This window comes from Sycon ciliatum, chromosome 8, assembly GCF_964019385.1.
Source record: "Sycon ciliatum chromosome 8, ocSycCili1.1, whole genome shotgun sequence".
In the NCBI taxonomy this organism is placed as follows: Eukaryota; Metazoa; Porifera; class Calcarea; order Leucosolenida; family Sycettidae; genus Sycon; species Sycon ciliatum.
The window spans coordinates 3,887,856-3,911,317 of NC_088650.1; the positions used below are offsets into that span (position 1 = coordinate 3,887,856).

A 23,462-nucleotide genomic window follows, 5' to 3' on the forward strand; every position below is an offset into this window, starting at 1 on the left:
GTGACGGTCAATTCTTCAGCCTTGCAAGCTGTTGAATGGTGCAATCCCAGCACAAGTTGCTATGGCTTCTGCCGTAGCATTGCTATCATCGCCTCTGGCGATGGGCGTCAAAAGTTCAAACGTGTGTGTGTGTGGGGGGGGGGGGGTGTACGTGTACGTGTGTGTGTACGTGTACGTGTGTGTACGTGTGTGTACGTGTGTGTGTGTGTGTGTTTACGTGCATGTGTGTTTACGTGCATGTGTGTGTGCGTGGAGGTGCGTGCACACACACTTGGGGAGATGCGCATGGTACATGTACCATGTGGCAGTGCTCATGATCGACTTTGGCATTGTGCTAGGGCGAAGGCACTCAAATTAGCAGGCCTGAGCACCCTTCAAGCATGCATATGCTTGCAGTGCACTGACCAAGGATAAAACCACACGTGTTATGCTAACGCTAATCTATAATACCGTATTTTTCCGGTTGTAAGTCGACCTTTTACGACTTAAAATAGAACGAGAAAGGGTGGGGGTCGACTTACAACCGGGATTCGACTTATAACCGGGAACTGTAAGTATCTTACAAAAAATGACCTGCACTGTATGCACGAGTGCATCATGTGTACACATTTTTGCCAGTTTATTGGCCTTTTTCAAGTATTGGGACGTTATACCCTCCACCAAGGGAGGTTTACATGATTTGTTGATGGGTTAGTAGCAGGGAGTGGTTAGTAGTTCTTCTTTGGGTGAAAACTTGAAAACGCAGAATTGAGACCTCCGAATACGGGGGTCGACCTATAACCGGGGTCGACTTACAACCGGTAAAATACGGTACATTACCTTGCACACAGAGCTCATGACGTTGCTCCACTTTGCCGGCAGCATTGGTAGCCGAGCAAACATACACACCACTATCTCCGGGACTAATGTCATCAATTTGTAGTGATCCAGCCTTGGTCACCTTCAGTCGTTGTCCCGACACAATGCTCTGGAAGGAGAGGAAATTCAAGGAATCCAAAACAATCGAGATGAGAGCTTCGGTAAAAGGATCACCTCCTTATGGGCTAAGCAGTACACTAAAGTAAACAGAGAACTCTGTTGTTTGTACTGAAAACTACCTACTGGAACTGTATATCTCATCCCAATATTCACACCATTGCCTCACCTTGTAAGTATACAAGTCAGGACAATTCTCATCCTGGATGATTTTCATCATAATCATAAAATAACACGTCACCAGTAACGGATACGTGCCAGACGTGAGTGTGTGTGCAGTGGCCCCCACACACACAATCATGATAAAATAGTTGCCTTATTCTTAGGAACATTCTATAATAATGGACTTTAGCAGTGGAGGAAACAGGATGAGCAAAGCCCGGTGGGCATACCTCAGAGGATGGTGCTTTGCGCCAGGTCACCACGGGAACAGGTCTGCCAGTTACTCTACATTGGAACACGGCTGTGGCACCGAACAGCACTGATAGGCACGGTGTGATTGGCTGTGGTGGCAGGAATGACGGTACAACTATCACACAGGAAAGGAACAAACAGAGAGAAGAAACGTTTCATAATGGAACAGCAATTGCTGTGTGCTGACACATGCCCACGTTACTTCAACAAATGGAGTAGAAATGCTGTAGTGTATACTGCTAAACACCTTCCAAATCTATCACATCAGTTAAGCTGACCAACACTGTGGTATAAGCAATGTGAACAACGCGTCTGTTATGTCCTGTCCCCTTGCGGACTAAGATACAGTCTCTCGTTGCATCCTCGCATTCATCCACAAATCATCACAGATTCATACTTCCAAGGTTCTTGGTTAGGTAACACAACAACAGCAATCCAATCTCAGCATGCGTAATGTACATACTATGATACCGTAGCAAAATGTGTAGTAGAAATATAACAACTTGCACGCACAACACTGTCTCAGTCATACTTCAGCGGCCATGTTGACTTACTGAGTACTGTAAAGCTATGAACAACAGATGCATGACCGGCTGGGTTGCGTGCAAAGCATTCATAGCTGCCCTCATCCCCGGGCCGCACATCACTGATCACCAGGGTGCCGTTGTCATAGATGCGATCACGGCCAAACGAGGTCACCTGGACGCCGCTCCGTTCCCACGACAACGTGGGTTCCGGATTGCCCGTGGCAACACAGTGAAGCCAAACAGTACTTCCTGCAATGATTTGCTGCACAGTGGGCTCTGTAGATATCTTGGGTGTTTCTGTGATTATGAGAGAAAGGAGACAAACATGACCAAATAAATAAATTACACAGAAGGCTATTGAATCCAATTTTGACTACAGCCGTGACAATCTTACTGCACTTGGCACCCCTGAAGCCAGAGGCACATTCCTACTGGACTGCACTTGTCATTAAATGGAAAGCGCAAGATATTGACATTGCACTGGGGCTCTGCCCACCAAACAAGAACTTTACCTGGAAGGTGAAATAACATGTGTTCCAAAGCATGACAATGGTGACATCTATACAAACATACCGAGGGAACATAACCAGTGAAATACCCAATTTGTTTAGGTAGCTCATGCCAAAAAATACTTTTTCCGAACATTCACCAGTTTGACACCTTTTTTGCAATCCTAGGGGTGTCCAGAATGACAAAATCAATATACTAGGGTATGTATTTGAGGGTATGTATTTGTGCGCTTTGGAGGGGTTATGAGCTACCTTATTGTGATTACAGGTGTGTTTCACTGCACCTCACCTTGCACAAATGCACGGAAACTGTGCGAGACTCTATCCACACTGTTGTTAGCCACACAGCGGTACACGCCGCTGTCACTAGCAATCACAGCCGCAATGTTCAGACTGCCATCACTATCCGTTACCAACCTCCTGAGCGTGGTAAACAACAGAAAACAGCACAGCCACGACATTGCATTGAATGCAGGCGTAAAATAAAAAAAATAAAAAGGTGAAGAGCTTTGTGAGCACATACGTCAGCTACATCAACATCAAAGGGCTAACGCACAACATTACTGTTCAGTCCGGTTTTGCCCCTAATAAAGTAGCTCCAATGGCTGAAAGCATTGGCATCATGGTTGCTCGGTTATATTTTCCTCTGCACACCCTGATCTGGTCTCCATATCAACGTGACTGGTTGTGACTTACCGGGGAACAGGTTGGTCATTTCGGTACCATGTGATCTGAGGTGTGGGATGACCGACAGCACTGCAAGTGAACTGCACGTTGGTACCAGGTATCATGTTGATGTCGGCCTGTGGGTTGACTATCTCCGGTGCAACTGGAACACGCAAACAACAGAGAAAAAACATACACACGGACAAACTTCCTGGACAGAGCCCTTTGCCATACTGGCATGAAAGAATGCCAAACAAAACAATCCAAGAAATCAACGCGACTAACGCTGTTTAGACCCTGACCCTCTCTTCACATTCTACAGGTACAACACTTTGCCAATATACAATGTTGTTCAACGTGTGTCTTGCAAGCACTCGCCGGATAATGTGTCACTTGGCTTCATACATGGGTCTTTGCAGATACCATATGTCCTACCAATAATCACAAATTCCCATGTGTCTGGAAAGCCCACATTGACCACGTATCTATGCAACAACCACACAAGCTACACACAGCTTGACAGTGCCATCAATGACCACACAAGCTGCACACAGCTTGACAATACCATCACTGACAACACCAGCTAGTCACACTCACCATACCAGCATCAACTTACCATACACATCCACCGTAACGTTGTGCCGTGCAGTACCTAGAGCGTTCACCGCTTCACAAGCAAACACGCCGGCATCGCTCGGCACCACGCTTGACACGAGCAGTGTGGCAAGCGCATCGCTCTGCTTGTAGGTGCTGCGTGCATGCGAGACGGTCTGCTGCATTGGCCTGCCGTTGTGCAGCCATCGTACCGTTGGCTGTGGAATACCCAGTACTGTGCAGCGTAACTGTAGATGCTGCCCACGCTGTAGTATAATGGACGTATCGGGGCTGTTGATACGTGGCTTAGCTATGGGACAGGAATGAAGGAGAGCATAAGCACAGCATATTAAATGCCAATCAGTTTGATGCAACTATAAAAAACGTTCATGGATAATACAGTCTCGTAGTCCGGCAAAGATCTTTGAAAGCATTTTCAAACGCTATACATGTTCACACATGTTCAAGAGGTCAATGTTTACCAGTTGTCAGGGCAGGCATGCTAATAATATTGTATTTCTTACACAATGCACAGAATGGGATTTTGCCATGCATATAGGTTTGAGTGCACAACAATGGAAGAAGAGAATTCAACATGATATGGGCCTAATGGACTCTTACTTTGCACCACCAACTGGAACGGATAGGTGTCTCTGCCCACTTCATTTGTTGCTACACACTGATATGTAACAGCATGTTTGGCACCTGCACTGGCAATGCTCAGAGAACCATCCCCGTGCAGCCGCATATTGGCATCGTCGACAGCTGTGCCGTCCGCTTTGAAATTGATCTCCTGGCCATCACGTAGCCACGTTATTGTGGGTCTCGGGTTGCCGCTAGCAGGGCACTGCAGTACGGTATCTCCGCCCTGAGCAACTGTCGGGGCAGGCATGCTGGATGGTACAAGGATTTTAGGAGGCTCTGCAAAAGCACACACATATCAGCAGTAATTATCATAGCTATGCAGCTGAAACAGTAAGAAACAGTAAGAAATGCTGGCAATAGTTATGGACGGGAGGACTCGAATTCACTTCAAAGCAGGCGGTGGGTACCGGAGGCATGGTTTGACAATGTATGGCGCAACTTACAGGAATGGAACACACCAATACGTACAACATGTGTCGCAGTCAGCTTTTGTTTACTTGGCATCAGGGAGCTCGGGAATGCTGTAAAATACGTAATTTTCGGTGATTGCGGTGGAGAAACCAGGCATCTAAGTTTAAATTACACCTGAAAGGCACTAGAATATGCACTGTATGTGATGGGAACGCTGGTCATCTAATTCTACATTACACCTGAAACCTGGCAGGTCCCTGGCACTAAAATTTTAATGCTCTTAAAATTACATATTTTGCAGTAAACAAAAGACATGAGCACATTAGTGCTACCAATTTGACACATTATAACATCATAATAGTTACATTATTGACTTGAATATTCATTGATTCAGGCACCATGGCAGAGCATTGTCATCATTAGCTTACACACACGCACGCACGCATGCACGTACATACACACAAACAAACACACACACATACACACACACATTTGTGTTCAGCCATATACTGGGGATGTGTGAACTTCCGAGGGCAGGTCAGGCATGACACCCCCCCCCCCCCTACACACACACACACACACACACACACACACACACACACACACACACACACACACACACACACACACACACACAAGAATACTGACAGAAACATACCTTTGACATCCAGTGATACATCCATCCTGTAGGTTCCAGCCGGATTCTCTGCCCGGCACTGATACATACCAGAGTCGGCCTGCTCCACATACTGGATCTCCAATGCGTTGTCCTGTCGCATGAAGTAGCGGCCGCCCATCTGCATCGGCAGCTCACCATTGTACCAGGTAACCCTGGGAAGAGGGTCTCCGTACGCGTTGCACGGCAGAACAGCCACGTCGCCCTCGATCACGTAGGGCATTTCCGATAAATCGTCAATGTGCGGTGGAACTGCAGTTAGGGCACAAAGAGACCCAACATACTGCTATCATCGACTCCAATGCATGGCAAAGGAAAGGAATGTGACATTTGTAATCACTGATATAATGAAACAGAATAAAAAGGTCATTTTTGCTATTCTCAGGTCCAAACTTAACATCAAGACTCAAGAGACCCAGGATGCGCCCACAAAAACTGTAATGTAAATTCACCCGGCTCAGTTCTCAGGAGTTAGAGCTCAGACTGAACAAACTTATCAACGGAAAGAAAGAAAGAAAAAGATGAAAGAAATAGTTGGATTAAGTTATGTGCCAGCAAAGAACAATGGTGTATCTCTGTATGCTACAGTAGACAATGTACTGGTTGCAGAAGTGTTACATGTATCCTGTGCTACTACAATGGCACTGCAACATCATCACGTTCTGTTCCAAGAGCATACGTACAGGGAAAGGAACACTGACACATATCACATGATCAACTCTTGCAGGCTACATTGGCAAATAATGACAAGACAATTGTCAGAAATTGGCTTTAGTTTATTGCAGACGTTTACCCTTTCAGATTTTAAAGATTTATAACTTTCATTAAATGTTTACCAAAGAACGCAATGTGTCAATGTGTTCTCACCTACCTTGTACATTCACTGTGGCCGAGAACGATGCACGGCCCACCAGATTGACAGCCACACATCTGTAGATGCCACTGTCCGTGGCCTGTGCGTTCTGCACTACCAGTGTGTGGTTGGGAAACTGCTGGAATCGCTCGCCGAGTAGAGGACGGTCGCCTTTGAGCCAGGAAACAACCGGGTCTGGTGAACCTTCCACCTAAACACACAAGTTGAATGCCACAAGTAATTTGAAATCTAATATAGCAAGAGCGAGCATGAGCAAAGACTGAATTGTACACCAAAGTAGAGCTGCGACAACCACAAGCGGCAGTAATTCATATGTTAATCAGAAGCTATCGCCTCTAATGATATTATGAAGGGAATATGCCTGAATCCAGTATTGCAAAGGCAGACAAATTATTTGGAAATTTGATATGTCACTAGTGAAATGCTAACAATACTAAGCTATAATTAGTTCCTCTGCTAGCGTACACTACCTGGCAATGTAGGACGATGTTATCCCCTTCCTTGATTGTCCTGTCTTGTTCACCGCCAGTCACGGTCGGTGCCACTAGCAACACAGCAACAGAAGGTCAGAAAAGTTGTACCGTCGTCCTAAACAGCCATTCAGATGGCGCCACTCTAGTGGAAGGACTCAGAGGACCAACAAATTACTATGGAAAACGCCCAGTCCCCCCCCCCCCCCCCAACCTCATTGGCAGCACACAATCTCTCTCCCTCCCACCCCCCCCACCCCTCCTCTTCTGTAGATAATACAGTTTATGTGGTAGACAATGAAAGCCAACATGTGATCACATTGCACCACTAAACAGCTTGAACAGATTGCCAGGCACACATGTACAGTCAACTTCGCTAATAACGACTGTGGATATAACGACAATTCGCGAATAACGACAGAATGTCCATGCCCAGAGCAAAGTCCATTCTACCTGTATACATATAATGAGACTTCGGGTATAACGTCACTTCGCAAATAAGGACACTTTTCTGATGCCCCGCCGAGTGTCGGTATACGCAAAGTTGACTGCAGTAAGTAGACTTGTGGTATCGTCAGTAAGTTACATACCATGTACGGTGAGGGTGGCATTAGCCCGTACAGACGAGACTTGGTTCATCGCCACACAGGTGTAGACTCCAGCCATGGCAACCTGCACATTGGACAGTATGAGGTAGCCACCACGAGTGCTGACACTACCACGCTGTACCTCCACTGCCTCTCCATTGCGCACCCAGGTGATATTTGGTATGGGGAGGCCGTGTGCCACGCAGTGGAAGACAGCCTGGCCACTGACAGGGGCTTCTTGATTACTTGGCGGTGTGATGATTTCCGGGGCAGCTAGCGTCAAATAGAATACACACAGTGTAGCAATACAGTTAAAAGTGGCTGACTGGTCCAAGCATCTTCCTGACATTCCTCCCTTTCTCAAGCAGAAACAATGAGAGTTCAGCCATCAGCAAGCCAAGAAGAAAACACTTTCTGAACTGTGATTGGCTGAGGGTGTCAGGGGCTTGGGATGCCTAGAATTTAGAATTCTCTTCTCCAGATTGCTAATGTCTCATGGTCTATCCTGTGAACATACATCTACACTCACTCCCTTTCATTAGACTGCCTTTCCCCATCTCTTACAGACTCAAACAGATAGTCCAACAGTCCATGCATTCGGGTCAGCCAGCACACGTCCATATGGAGCTAGTAAGCCGAGACCTGCTGCGCATGATGGGCCTCACCATGGCACCACACTCCATTATTCACCCCAGTGTCTGGAGATATCTGGATTTTGTAGGAATAAAAACACAGCCGGTGACTTACAGAACACTGTGAGCACTGCTGTTTCTCTATCCTGGCCCTGTGAGTTTATGACAACACACTGATAGCGGCCAGCGTGTTGATGACTGACAGTCGGAACTAGGAGAGTGCCATCCTGACGCAGCGCAAAGCCCTCGCGTGCAGCTCGGTCCGGCGTAATCTACATGTACAGTTGACATGTGCACAAATAAAACATTTCATGATCATATTATTGGCATTGTATACTGTGTGCATGGCTTCAACGCCTTCAGTTCTCCTACACACAAGGAAACCAAGACGAAATTAGTACACAGTTATCAGTAAGATGTATACGTTGTCAAAGCTGCACAAAGCTGCACAACGCTGCACAAAGCTGCACTCAACAAAAAGGTATAGTCGTGTTGAATCAAATCCAGTCGCCTCGCTCAAGTTTGCGCCTTGCACCATTTCTCAGCCGAGTGTTCGGAGGTCTAGGGCTGCGCAACACCCGACATGTACTTGAGTAACGCGACTGGATTTCATTGCGCAGCACTGTACTTCTTTGTGTGCATCAACACATGTAATTCAGAGCTATGGTAAAGGCAGCAGAATGTCTCCACCAGAGATCATGGCCTATCCTCATAGCCAGACGGTGGTCACTTGAGCTTTCCAGGATTGGTGTTAACGTTGTACTCACATGTATTTCTGTCACCCGCTTTCCGCTTTGTACGTACAGTGGAACCTGTCTAAGCCGACCCATCAAGGGACCTTACAAATGTGGTCCCCGGATACAGGTGGACTCCTTATCCAGGGTCATTTGACTGGAAATGGCATCCCTTGATCCTGGTTTGTAGTGGTCCTCTAGGACAGGTGGTCGCCTTATCAGAGTGGTCGCCTTGACAGGTTTAACTGTACTTCCGGCACTGGTCCCCTTTGGGACGGCCTTGTATTTGGCGCCTGCTGTCTTGGCCTCCCTTCCCGTTTGGGTCTTTTAGTTGTACGACTTTTCTCTTACCCGTGCACCTTTCTTGCTGATGAGTGCACTGCGTTCCTGGATACATTCTCTTGTCTCTTCTTGTCTCAGTGCTATTTGTCATTTGTCATTCTTCCAGTCGTCTCCTCCAAGTCACTTGTAAACATTCCCTCTCTAGCAAAATGGTTGTTCTGTGATTGGCGTGGTCGGTGAAAGGTAATAGTTTGTCTAGACCCTGACAACATTCACATCCATGCATGTGCACGCATACCTCTCTATCGTCATGAATCCACAGTATGGCAGGTTTTGGGACACCTTCGGCAACACAGAAGAACTCAACCGATTGACCAGGTGACACGGTCCGATCTTCCGGCCCAACAACAATGCTGGGAGGAACTGCAACGAATAAGACAAATGACACAAACGGTATCAGCTTGAAGCAATGCAACATAATACCTCGAAATAGGTTTATACACCTACATGTTCACTAGCATGCGTAGAGCTCAACTCTGACTAATAGGCGAGCTGCTCTGTTATTTCGTCAGTTTTACAGAACAGCTTGTGTACTACGCAGAGTTGACCTCTACACGGCTGTCCCATGCATGCGAAGCGCGTTCACTTAATATGGCGGCCAAATTTTAATCTTTTTCATTTTTTACGCGACCTGGCCTAGTCGTATGTTTGCAATTTCGCTCGACTTCCATCTCAAACGGGCAAGGTCAACCGAAACCACGGGTGTTTGCCAGGTCATTCGATAGAGTTTAGAGCTTGGACTGGCCTTGCCTTCGACTGTGCCGCCGCTCGAGCGATCTTTTAGGGTTACCCACGCGCTACGCATGGTTTCTTTCTCGACGTGGGTGCAATTATTTTTGGATCGTCGCTCGATTTCAAGGGCTCACCAACCTCGTCAGCGAATTTTCTCCGCCTCGCAGACAATTTTCTAGTATACCTCGATGTCCTAGCCTTTCGATTTTGTGTATTCCTAAGCTTGACGTGCATCACTGTAGCTTTTCGTGGCCATGTTAGAGACGTTATTTTGTTCAGAAATGGAGGCTCATGTTAGCTTCCTGTCGTCGTGTTGTCGTATTGGAGGGGAGAAATTCGCGTCAAGGAGTGGACGGACGAAGTATCGTGTGGCAGATCATACTCAATCCATTTTGGCAGTGTTTCATCTCAATGTGGATGAAACCAAATACACCCTGAACTTTTTTGCCACACTTGCAAATTGGCCATGGAATGCACTGCTACTGCCAGGGGCCCAACATTCTCTGGAGCTCCAGAGGTGGATGTACACCGTTCAAAGACTGGGAGCCACACAGTGGGACAAACTGTTTGAAATGCAAGTCTTCCAAGCCTGGCAGGAAGTCCAAATGCAAAACACAAACGCAAGACAAACTTGCGGCATGGGAGAAAACGCGGGCCATCGCCCGCAAGCACGAGCACATGCACGCCGCCACCACTGACAGCACCATCACCAACAAAACCTCGCCCCACCACACCAGTACCTGATCACTGGATAGTTTAGTCTGTTCAGTTTACGAATTCAAAAAAGGAAGACAAAATAACAAAACTAAAAACACGAGCGTCGCATGGACCGAATCTGATGAGCAGCAGCACGTCACACCCGCATACCAAGTTTAGTAATAGTAGTAGTAGTAGTAGTATAGTATTTATTCATATTTCTCTAGGGCTTAGTGGGTAAATCTCTGCGTCCAGAACAGTTCAGATAGGAATGCAATAACACACGCACAATGTCCACTATGTCACAGGTAGGGAGAGAAGTGTTTGCAGCTTGCTGGTAGACGTTCAGCCGTGCATGCATTGGCAAATGGCTAGAGCAGACGGCCCGCTGCCCTTAATGTAAGGCACACACGCAAGCGTCAGAGCTACAGCAGCCAAACAGCATAGTTTATGGATTCATGAAAGACTGCACCATACACTGCGCCAGCTCTGGTAGGGTGCCCTGTTTGAGCATCGTCACTGGTCGGTGACGTTTTGCAGGCCTCACCATCAAAGATGCGAGGTGATGCTGCTGATCGACTTGCTGGCATGATAGTCACAAGCATAACTAGCTTAGGATGGCTGGAAGTCGAAACCAGCTGTAGATGTAGATTCCAGGTATACCAGAGAATTACTGACGCCAGCACTTTATCCGATGCCCCATCAGTGTCAACTGTACGCCGATGGTCACAGGACCGTGACAGCCTTTCGATCGGTCTACGGTCGGGAGACGGGGCTGCAAGCCCAAAGCAGCGGGTATATAGTGTTCGTCACCAGCTGAGCAAGAGAGCTTGCTGAGAGATTTAGGTGTGCACTGTTCAGCAACCAGTCCCAATATAGGTTTGTCCATGAAGGCTGGTGATCCTCAGCTATCATACAACAAATTCCTACTCACTGCGCATATGCGCATATGGCTTGTGAAACAGCAGCAGAAACTGCACTGCCTTGACAAACGCACCAGTCACCATGATGGAGCAGATATGCCAACACCAAATCTCCAATCGCTAGTACAAGTAGCTCTTCACTAAATCATGCCTAGTGCATGCTTGCAGTGATATTTTCAGCAAGAGCGCTGCAGCTACTGCTGAGGAGATATAATATTGCGTCCTTGAAGTCGAAGGCGCTCATCAAAGATTTCTTGCCATCAATTCTTGGCCTTATGCAGGCACGAGGTGGTCTCCCGTGGCATTGGCCATATTACCCCGAGCTGCACTTGCTCGAGGAGCACGTTGTTTCGCTCATGGAAGTCCTTCGTGTTGGACCGAGTAGGCTTGCTGAGAGAACAGAGCGCTGAATCCATCCACGTCCACAACTACGAATAATTTACAGAAACATTCCTACTGCAGATCAGCGCTTGAAAACGGCGATGCAAATCAGCGACGTTGGGCTTCTCCATTCAAAAGGAGAGCCTTCCTAACGAAGCAATTCTCATGTGACACTACATAGTCTCTCAAGCACTCTAGTTCAGGTCTTCTTCTCTCCACTCCATTATCATTTCGATCTTCACTCGGTCGACGTGATGGTAGTACTAGTAGCTATGTAAAATAATTATGATGGATTCCTCCCGATCCTCGTCGCGGCTAAAATTTGTTCGGTGTTTGTCTAAATTCTCAAACTGACAGGGTTTACAAGAGAAATGTACCTAATTTTGTGCGATTGATGCAAATAAATCGGAATATGTCCGACTTCATAAATCCGTGCGGTAAACCGCATGAAAGGACGCCATGTCATTAGTTGGTGCACATGAAGTCACCGTGTCTATGCATGCCAGTATAATTATGTGGAGCAAAAAGCACCATTCCATGCTCAATACAGACTGTTTCGGGGGATCAATCAGTTGAACCCGAAACACTGTGTATTTGGAAAGTTGGGTGAGTCAGCCTAGTGTTGGTCAATTGAGCATGAAAACCAATCGCCCAGGGGTGACGCCGGCTTCTTCTGTATACAATTAACAATTCTTGACATTTGGTTGATCTTACCCAGCACTCTGAGATCGTAGACCAGCACATCAGCATTGATGTCATTGGTAGCTACGCATGTATACTGGGCAGAATCGCCAGCCTCAAGGGATGACAGCTCTAAGCTGTTATCAGATTTGATTGTCAGACGATCACTGGGGACGATGGGACTGGAGGAAGAAAACAAAAACATCACCTGCAGAATATGGACATACTGAAGACAAGAGAACTAACTATTGGCTGTAAAGCCCTACGTTGCGCTGTGGCTATGCTTGAATACATTCATGCACCCTATTCGCAAACACATTGTTTGCTGAAACTAGTCTCCGTTTATGTTCGACTACAGGCTCGCTCTACACATGCTTTCTACAAATGGCATGATACACATCGTTTTGTTCATAACAAAATAGCATAAATATTGTCGGGCCAAAGTGACATTGTAAAGAATAGTGAAAACAGTTTACCTTCCATCCTTCAGCCAAGCAATCTCTGGCGGTGGAAATCCACTGACTACACAGCTGAGAATGAGAGGCTGACCCACAGCTACGTCCACAGATGTGTCTTCAGGCTGGAGAATATCTGATGGGGCTGTACGGGGTGAGAAAACAAAAAAAGGAAGTTGATTTCACATATCGTGGTACATTTTCAGCAGGCTCTCTCTCTCTCTCCACTGGGGAGGGAAAACTGGAGTGTGAAGTTGGGATAATTCAGACCAATCAGAAGAAACATGACTTTAACATCACATCACTATTTCTGTTTTAACTTCCTCCAATTTGTGAAAACCTAAAATCACCTGTGGAAAATGTTAAATATATAGTGGAATATGAGTAATGTATGACGGCCATGGACAGCCTTAACAGATATGCGGGGTGCTGCATGGTGTAAAAAGCTGCAACTTACTGTTGACGTTCAGCACAAATATCCGTTCGGTCTCTCCGAGCCGGTTACGCACACGGCACGTGTAGTTTCCTGCATCTTCCTGAGCTGCTCCGGCTATTTGCAAGGTGTGCACATTGCCAATAGTGGTAACGTTGTATCGGCCGGTGGTGAAGAGAATACGACCATTATACACCCAGTAAACCTAGGAAACAAATTGTAGAGCAGAATATTTTGTTAAAGACAAGAGACAAGAGCAGAGGTAATGCAATGCTGGAGACCATGCTGGTAAACACTCCGACATGTTCCTTCGCCTACATAGTGTGTTCAGCCAACTCTGACACTGCAACTTGTGCAAGTGTCTTTTTCGTTACTTGGAGCCTCATATCCAGTGGGGAAAAATTCTGAATTTTAAACTGAACACTGCCGCTACACGGAAATTCATCAGTGACATTTGTGGCAAAACATCCCACTGTGTACATGTACTAGTACTTGAAATTGTCAAACCTACGGCTAAACAGCATCAAAAGATTGCCACAACATTGAGTAGAAGCTCACCTGTGGTGGTGGGTTGGCGTTGAACTCACAAACCAGTGTGGTCGTGTTACCAACAAACACGGCGGTGGGAGCAGCACCAGGGGGAGCAATGGTGGGCTCACCTGGTAGCAACCAGCAGCATACAACAAACAGCAATACGTCAATACTGTATTGAGTGACATTATCACATTCACAGCCTTTGGCTAAAGATTCCAACATAAGAAATAAGAAATGACCAGAACCCCCCCTACTTGCACATCACGAAATGATCTGTACTAAGTTACATTAATTTTTGCTTCCACTTACGCTCCACGTTTAAGTGAATAGTATGTCTGGTCTCCCCCAGGTCGTTCTTGGTCACGCACGTGTACGATGCATCATCATTGATCTCGACGAACGGGATGTACAGTGTGTTATTGCTGTACAATCGCAGGTGACTATCGGCCTGCAGTGGACTGCCGTTCCGTAGCCACGATACCTCCGGAGCAGGATTGCCGCCAGCCACGCAGTGGAGCCACGTTGGTTTTCCCACTTCAGCCGTTGTGTTCTGAGGAAGTTGGGTAAAGCTGGGCGAGACTAGGGATCAGATCAGAAAGTTGCAAGTATGAGTGAAGCACACATTGAATGAATAGGCCATGGGTTCTAGTCTCATTTCAGCCCTGTACGTCTCGATCTATGAACAACATGCACAGCTAATTGCATGCCGTGAGCTATAGAGGAGCTTCACTGGCTATCTTTGAACTGCAATCCATGCACAGGGATGAATTTATCCAGTATCGCATCGCAGTTTGCGATTCAAAATCGATCGAGTGCGACTCAAAAATCACAGGGACTCGCAGGAAACTGCGATGCATAAACGGCACTGCATACTAGCTCGCGCAGTCAGTAAAAGTGATGCTGTGACTATGTCGTACACTCACTACACCTGTACAGTGCACGGACCCCGCTTTTTTCTCGGGAAGGTGTGATTTCTAGTACATGTACCTGTGAACTGTGGCTGGCTCCGCGTGCACATACCGACTGCATGTACTGGTGTCCTACTTGAACTACAGTCCATTTCAAAACTATAGACGCGTACCTAGGCAAAAACCGTTATGCCAGCATCTATCTGTCCCTCCAGGAAATCGCGATTCCACGGATGCAACAAATTTCGCGATTTTGGCCCAAACCCGCGATTTTCAGCAAAATCCGCGATTTCCCGCGTTTTTTGTTGTTTTCTGCACTATATCTCACATGTTTCATGCACTTTTCACACAGTGCTTTCCATGATCCTGTAGGTTATTTGCACAGTACTACGACTCGTACTCCGGAGTAGATATGCTATGCAACAAATAATTTCGTGATTTGGCCCAAATCCGCAATTTTCTGCACATAATTCCGCGAATTCCTGGCAAGTTCTGCATCATTCCGCACTTTCCGTCGCATTTTTTGTTGTTTTCTGCCGCAATTTCTTGCGCAAGTTTTCGAGAGTTTTTTCCGCAAATTCCCGCAGGGACAGATCTATACCACATAAAATCTGTGATCACTTTGTGCATAAATTTTTCCAAAATGGGCGTCTGTTATCCAATCCTTTAGAAACTATATGAGAGTAATTGTGGAGCGATCCTGAGCAATATTCCGAAAACTATTCTCAAAAAGTTCCAGCCAAATTTGAAATATCTCAAAAACCCTGCGCGTCTACAGTTTTGAAATGCACTGTACACGTACCACTTTGTGCGGCTTTCATTCAGTAAGTTCATGTACATGTACTTTCCGTACTGACAAGCATCATCTTTCCTCCACGATCCCGGCGGAGGTCTTGTTGTTTGTTTTCTTCTTTCTGGTTCACTTACCTCTTTTCGTGATATTATAGCTTTCTGCTTGCAGCCAGTCGGTCTTTCTGGTCGTGAGGAACTTTTGGAATCACGTTCGTCCTTCTCTCTGACAATTGTCCAAGCTGTAGTTTTTGTCTAGTCTGGTTCTGCCTCCAACATGTCTGTACGACAGAGTACCTTTGAGAAGTGGGTGGCAGAGGTCGATGTCCAGAAGAAATGGCTTGGTTCTGAGAAAGCTACAGGTGCAGCGGTGACGCTAATTTTCTGCCAGCTATGCAGACAGCACGAGTACTCCCTCCGTGGACTGAGAAATTTTAGTCGGTCTTCGTGGAAGAAAAAGTGCTAATCAAAAATCAAGGACTGCTACGCATTTTGGCGTTTGCGTCGCGAAAACTGCTATGCAAAAAAATGACAGTAAATTCATCCCTGATGCATATACAAAGTGCTTTGTTTGAGACATCTAGATAACATAGACACAATGATCACAATGGCCATAATACTAAAGGAACTAAGCCCATTTTCCTGTTGTACTGAAGTACACACATCTGTGTGCTGTGCATATATGTCTGTAAAATACGTGGTCTACCAGATTGACTTGCTGCAACATCTGCCTAGCAGACAAAGGGGAGCAAATTGAGATGTCTTGAGTCGTTCCAACTTTCCAACGGCCGAATACCCACTTTTCTGTACACCCAGGATGATGAAAACATCATCATGACACAACTGTCTCACTTACCTCTAATAGTGACCGGAACATCCAGCGTGACGTCACCGACTGGGTTAGAGGCCACGCATTGGTAGTCCCCATCATCAGATGGTCGTGCATCTAGGATAACCAGAGCACCGGATGGAGCTTGTTGTATTCTATTACTGAACGTAACAAGTGCTCCATCCTTCAGCCACCTGAAAAGAGGAAACCAACAAAAATTATGCAAATAGTGCTCCATAGCGTTGCCAAAACTCGAAGTACTTCAGCATTGTAAGCGTAAGAAATTTAAGTGTGGCCTCATGAATATAACACACCTAGTGCTGTGTGGACCTCCTACTGTTATCAACATTGGCAATGACATTGGGCAGTGCATTGAGTGAGGCTTCTATGCATCAAGTTGGATTCCACTTGCCACAACAACCGCTACTACTTTAGTAGCAACATAGAATTGCTTTGCCATTTTCGTGATGTGTGCAAGAACTGACGTGTGCAAGAACTGACGTGTGCAAGAACTGACGTGTGCAAGAACTGATGTGTGCAAGAACTGATGTGTGCAAGGACTGATGTGTGCAAGGACTGATGTGTGCAAGAACTGATGTGTGCAAGAACTGATGTGTGCAAGAACTGATGTGTGCAAGAACTGATGTGTGCAAGAACTGATGTGTGCAAGAACTGATCTGTGCAAGAACTGATGTGTGCAAGAACTGATGTGTGCAAGAACTGATGTGTGCAAGAACTGATGGTTGAATACAGCATATGGCCTGTGTAGCCTTCTGTTCAAATGCTTTTCAAATTCTGGCTAATTTCAACGGCCAGAGGAGTGCTCCTCTCATTGACTAATGTACTTCTCTAGCTAGAGTTGTGAGTCCACCAGTTTCACTGACCTAATCACTGTTCAAAATCAAAACAATACCATCGCCAGAGAGATCATCCGCCCAAACATGCATGCAACCGTTGCTCCTCAACTTGCTACCAGCAACCTGCATGGAGTTTATGAGTCAACTGTAAAACAGTAAAAGTCATGATTTGAAATGCCCCGCCATCATAGTATATTGGTTGGCCACAAACCTTATCTGCGGTGGTGGGTTGCCTTCAGCAGGGCATGGCAGTGTCAGGATGCCACCAGCATCAACTTCAGGCCGTGGTTCATCAAGCTCGGGTATATTCGGGAGAACTGTCTCACAGGCAGGTAAAGAGGTCAGAAAATGAAAGATCTCATGGCAATCCTAGCAAGTGAGCTGAGAACATAGCAAAGGTTAGCACTGGCTGCATTTTCTTGCCTTTTAAAACATGCAGTAATTTGTGAGTTTGTGAGCCTTTGAAGAAATGATTTCTCGCGCAACAGTTTTCAGTTGCAAAAACGGCATCTGGTGTGTTCCTTATCTCTGTTTACTTTCCTGGCTTCCTCAGTCAGTTTTGAGTCTCACCAGTGTCCTTCCCTTGTTAGCATGCATCATTCACTCACGATAAGTTTGTGTCAGAAAGCGGACAAGTCACTCGTGATGAGCAAGTGGGAGATTTGTGCCAGTCTGTTGCCGCCAAGTTTCCCAATTTTTCGTATCAAATGGTGTCACAGAGGCACCTCCGAAACAGGTTGGAGTCCACTTGAAGTTTAACTGAAGTTTAGGACTATTCCATGTGCTATAGTTCCCTCTTTGCTAGTACATTGGAGCAATACGCCTTGTGTGTGCCTCCCTAGGTTTTCATTGCCATTGGTTCATCAACTGGAGTCTAGCCTCGTTTCACTATCTATCCGAGAAGCGGCTGTGCAGCAAACCTACCAGAAGATAGTGGTGGATAAACCAGTGCCCTTCACGACTGCACAACGATGATAATTCTTTGTGTCTTCAGTTGATTGCCAGCGATCGGTAATTTAGTTGCTCCTGAGTCCCTAATTTGTACTTGCAAGTACTTGATAGGATGTGGAAATTGTGCACCCGATTCATATGCCAGCTCATTAAAAAACTTCCCTGTAACGAATCACATTACTTAGAGGTCTTTTTCAACCCTTCCCGATTTAGTCTTAGATTCCCAGGCCATCAGACTAGAAAATGTCTCATTTCTTGTTGGATGAGAGCAACGAAGTAAACAAGAAATGCTGTTCTTTTCGAAACGCGAGTGCACAGTCCAGAGTTCACGGACTGTGCTGGGAGTGTGGTACGCACTGGCTGCACAGTGCGGAGTTGCAGCATGCACATGAAGGTGCATGCTGGTCTGAAGACAGTGTTCTTTTTGTTCTTGCACTGCTGCTGTACAGTTGCGAATCCCACCCGCCCACCCAATTGGATAGCCATTGCTAGATATGTATGTGCATATGGATTTATTGGCTGAGTAAGCAGTAGTGCGTGTATGTGGCGAGCATGTTTCCGTGTGTGGGCCAATTTCAGATAATTCTGTATTAAGGTAGCACATTGGCTTTTTTTTTTATTTTTTTTTTTTAGACTGGCCCATTTGGGGTTATTCAGCATCTCCACCATTGTCGCTGGCGGCAATTCCCATTAATCAGTGCACTAGGCCGTGGTGAACGCATTTCGATCGGAAGTTCATGTATCCATTGTCCCATGGCTTGGATCGCTTGCTGTCTTGCGTTGTTTTCCTTTTGTTATGCTAAAGTGATGTGTACCAGGCTGCCATGATTATGTTTAAATGCTGTGTGCCTGTGGCATAGTAATATTAATACACATGCGGTGCAAGAATTGGAGCAGCTGTTGCTGCGACCCTGCAGTTCTATTGTTGTTGTTGTGGTGTGTACGAGAGAGTCGAAAAGAACAGCCACGTCTGCAAGTGATGAGCCATCTGTAGGAGTAACGTACCTTGTACATTCAGCAATGCCGACTGCCGGTCTTCTCCAAGTACATTAGCAGCAGCGCAAACGAAGACACCTGCATGTGACGGCTGTGTGTCGCGGATCACCAGCGAGCCATTCCTGAGCAGCTGGATGTGAGCAGTGCGCAGTACCGGGAACAAATCACCGGTCTGCACCGCCTTGAACCACTGCAAGCGTGGCCGTGGTCTCCCGCTAGCTCCACAGTGGAACACTGCCGTCTGACCCTCCTGCACGGTCTGGTCCTGAGGTACCAAGTTGATGGTAGGTGCCACTGTAAGGAATATGCCAGGTGGAGAAACATTGTAGAAACGGCACACATTACACCTCAACTGATCCAATTAATCTCACACAGTGTCTAGAAATCAATGGTTACAGCAGTCTTGGGATTGTGATGTCACTGATCTAACAGAACATCACACACACACACACACACCTGTACGTAATCATAACCATCATAGTTAATAGTATTCTTCACAAAGCGGTATGACAATAATGAACGCAAGCATTATGTTTGTGAATTCTCAAGCGAAAATCCTGTTTCTCTGCATGTTCATCTTACTTGCAAAGTAGAGAAATGCTGAAAAGTAACATTCAGCTATGCACAGGGTGGTGGATCTGATCTATCCTCCCCCACCGTTTAGGAGCCGCATCTGATGCCTGATCATGGGGTGGTGGCGTCCCACGGAAGCGGAAAGGTGATTCTTGACCAGGGAGTTGCACGACTCCTGGTTCTTGACCTGCCCGGTACGCAAACCCGTCGGATTTTTTTAATTTTTAATTTTTTAGGTACAGGGTGCAACGACTGAGTATATTTACCTTGGATTGCTATCTGGAATGACTGAGCAACTTCTCCAAGCTTGTTCTTTGCTCGGCACTCGTAGTTAGCCGTGTCATCTCCCTGCGCGCTGGAAATCCTCAGCTGCTGGCCATTGTTTAGGATGGAAATACGAACACCGTCCGCCACAAGCGGCTGACCGTTCTTATACCAAGTGACCGTGGGAGGTGGTAGACCTCGCACTGGACACGGCAAGGTTATGGGACTGTTCTCATCAATGGTGGCTACTGGACTTGGCGGGGCATCAATCACTGGTGGTACTGCAAGCAGTAGAGACACAAAGGAACATATGACTTTTAATTTTATTTCTACAATATTCACAGCTCACAGGCAAAGACAAAAATTGAATATGGGAGAATAGGGGTGGTGAGGCTTTTTGCCCTCAGCCGACCTGAGGTCTCGGCGTCATGGGGACATAAAACACACCAAAAAAAAGAAGAAGAAGAAAACTAGTAGCGCTGTATGAACCAAGCATGGACTGGTGACTAGTGACATGTGACTTGTCGTACACACATATATATTTAGAGCGTGGCATGAACTGAGCAGTGTCCAGGGCATGGTGGCTAGTGCACAGAGGTAGAATGTTTCATGTTCACTCTTTATCTCTCCGAAGCTCTTCCTCCTCAGTTGCCGAATAGCAATGTCTTATCAATCTTCCTAGTTGTGCTATTTCTTACTGCCAGGGAATATCACGGATTTTTAGAGTACCGTAGGAGAAATGCCCGGCACGAATGACACAATCATGCTCTTTCATTTGAAAATATGTTCGCTGCTTCGGCAACAGTCATTTAAAATGAAATCTGGTGGTTCTCTGAAAACCCTGAGCCTCATTTCAATTTCCGCGACAAGTGCATGGACTTTGGTCAGTGCATACGCTGTCCTATCATTCTGTGAGGGTAACTTGGGAGTGCTAAAGCCATCGTGTATCTTACCTTCTACAGTCAAACTAGCACTGCAATTGTCCTGTCCAACAACGTTGACTGCATGGCAAGTGTAGGTGGCTGCGTGCGATGGACGCAGTGCCTGCACCAGTAAACTGTTGTTCTGCAGCTGGACAAAGTGCGGGTCATTGAAGTTGGAGCGCGAGTCAATGCCAGCACTTGATGTCCAGTAGATGACTGGCTGGGGCCGGCCGGTGGCTACACAGTCGAATCTAGTGCTGCGGCCTTGCGGTACGACAGCCACCACCGGGCACATTGTGAACACTGGTTTTACTGTATTTGGATATACACCACACACACAAACATGTACACATCCGTACACATAAACGCACACATGCACACACACACATGCACACACACATGCACACACACACATGCACACACACACACATGCACACAAACACACACACACATGCACACACACACACACACATGCACACACACATACACACACACATGTACATACACATGCATACACACACTTGTTGCTCACTGCCAAAACTGGTCACGTGGGTCTCCCCGGGAGAGGGACTCAAAAAGGAATCTTGGTAAGATGACTCAATTGGCGATTGAACCGCCCAACGGCCGACACCCCCTGAAATCCCCAAAACTCTGGGTGTACTTGAAAGTGATCCCACTTACGGGCTCACCACACCTCAGTAAGTGGGTGAAGACAAGGTGCAGAAAAAGAATTGACGGGTAAGATGACTCAATTGGTTATTGAACCGCCCAATGGCCGACACTCCCTGAAATCCCCAAAACTCTGGGTGTACTTGAAAGTGATCCCACCTACGGGCTCACCACACCTCAGTAAGTGGGTGAGGACAAGGTGCAGAAAAAGAATTGACGGCATCAGGGTGTCCGTCCTGGGATCCAACTGCAGTTACCCCTGCCCCCAGTGAAGGTAATACTTGGTACTAGTGTGGGTGGCTAAATCAGCGTGTATCTGATATAAGCTTCACTAGCACCATTGATTACACAAGAGTTAATCTAGCCAGAAGCAGTTCATGGTTAACAGGTATGTATACTTCAAATAGAAAGTAAATAAACCCTGGAACCAACAAAGGTTGCAGGTACAACATTACACCTTCAAGCAGCCGAGCCCGTTGGCAACAGACCAAACACAATCAGGCATGCGTGTACCCACCAACCGAACTTGCTGGCACACACACACACACACGCACACACACACGCGCGCGCGCGCATCGCACACACCCAGGGAGACCAATGAAAATATATGTTTGAAAATAGACAGTTGCAGATTCAGAGGCTTTGCTGCATTCCCGCGTTTACTTTTATCAATCCTCCTCTCTGAAACACTTGTCACATTACTTCTAAGTTCCCTGTGCGTGGTGTGCGAGGTATGTCGAGAAACGCGTAGTGAAAACCTAACCCACTATGACAAAGCCGAGACTCACCCACTGACATTACGGGATTCATCATCTACTAACTGAGTTAGCAGTTATATTCTAACGTAAAAAGTATGATTCAATCTACACAAGTAGTATGCACGCCTCAATAAAAAACTTTATTACCATTCACATTGAGGATGAAAGAGATCTCATCCTCTCCCAGCTGATTCAGAGCCTTGCATGTGTATCGTCCGCTATCCTCTCCCTTCGGGAATCGCAGCAACAAAGAGCCATTGGAATACATCACGTGCCGTTCAGGATCCTCCACCAACTGTACACCATCCCGTTCCCACTCGATGATGGGAGGGGGGTTCCCCTCCGAGGGACAGTTCAGCATTATCGCATCACCCTGTTGGGTGGTAGGATTCTGGTCAGATCCAACAGGTGGTGTAATGTTCGGACGTACTGAAGGGTAGTGAGAACAAGGCAAAGAAGAGGATAATTACGAAAGACCGAGAGTAAGAGCAATAATCCAATGACGTAACAGGTTTCCTCTGATGTTTGAAAATGTTTTTGAGGAAGAATCTGAAGTGTATGCTCTGTCTTAGTGCTCTAACGATTCAATGAATGCACACTTTCTCTCTAAGATGACTCTCCATCCACACACATACACGCACAAAAACACACAAACGCATACGTGCATGCATACAGCCATGCGCATATTATAGTGCACACACTTACTCAGGCACAACCACAAGACACAGGCACACACAGTCACACACTTACCTTGCACAGTCAAATGTCCATCACCAGTCAAGATGCCCAGTTCATTTCCCACAAGGCAAGTATATTTTCCCTGGTCACTGGCTAGGACATTGATTATCTACCAGCCAGGGAAAGCACAGCACAGGACAGCACAATCGCACATATACCGGTAGTTATAAAATTTCCTGCATCACAATTTTCGTTTTGGGGCACAAAATAAGGGAAGAATTGAACTTTATCTCATGGAGACCATACCAGAAAAAGCCCACAAGTGCAGAACATAGAAGCTAAAACAACTTATCTCTTGTTCTACCAATATAACTGA

At 46.4% G+C, this 23,462-nt stretch overlaps 1 protein-coding gene across 1 annotated transcript in view; it reads right to left on the bottom strand.

Annotated features, from left to right (window-relative positions):
- Window positions 1–23,462, bottom strand: part of LOC135822319 (hemicentin-1-like) — a 67,009-nt gene that overhangs the window by 15,844 nt on the left and 27,703 nt on the right. Inside the window, exons 25-49 of the mRNA XM_065335061.1 lie at window positions 23,159–23,255; window positions 22,556–22,837; window positions 21,012–21,293; window positions 20,061–20,339; window positions 19,231–19,515; window positions 17,486–17,591; window positions 16,445–16,611; window positions 14,201–14,470; window positions 13,916–14,016; window positions 13,382–13,562; window positions 12,946–13,069; window positions 12,503–12,651; window positions 9,295–9,419; window positions 8,096–8,252; window positions 7,352–7,621; window positions 6,762–6,835; window positions 6,289–6,481; window positions 5,400–5,669; window positions 4,307–4,606; window positions 3,708–3,995; window positions 3,122–3,254; window positions 2,715–2,845; window positions 1,944–2,213; window positions 1,368–1,504; window positions 820–967 (exon numbers count right to left, since the gene is read on the bottom strand). Coding sequence (XP_065191133.1) covers window positions 820–967; window positions 1,368–1,504; window positions 1,944–2,213; window positions 2,715–2,845; window positions 3,122–3,254; window positions 3,708–3,995; window positions 4,307–4,606; window positions 5,400–5,669; window positions 6,289–6,481; window positions 6,762–6,835; window positions 7,352–7,621; window positions 8,096–8,252; window positions 9,295–9,419; window positions 12,503–12,651; window positions 12,946–13,069; window positions 13,382–13,562; window positions 13,916–14,016; window positions 14,201–14,470; window positions 16,445–16,611; window positions 17,486–17,591; window positions 19,231–19,515; window positions 20,061–20,339; window positions 21,012–21,293; window positions 22,556–22,837; window positions 23,159–23,255 — 4,819 coding nt within the window. The remainder of the gene's footprint in view (window positions 1–819; window positions 968–1,367; window positions 1,505–1,943; window positions 2,214–2,714; window positions 2,846–3,121; window positions 3,255–3,707; window positions 3,996–4,306; window positions 4,607–5,399; window positions 5,670–6,288; window positions 6,482–6,761; window positions 6,836–7,351; window positions 7,622–8,095; window positions 8,253–9,294; window positions 9,420–12,502; window positions 12,652–12,945; window positions 13,070–13,381; window positions 13,563–13,915; window positions 14,017–14,200; window positions 14,471–16,444; window positions 16,612–17,485; window positions 17,592–19,230; window positions 19,516–20,060; window positions 20,340–21,011; window positions 21,294–22,555; window positions 22,838–23,158; window positions 23,256–23,462) is intronic.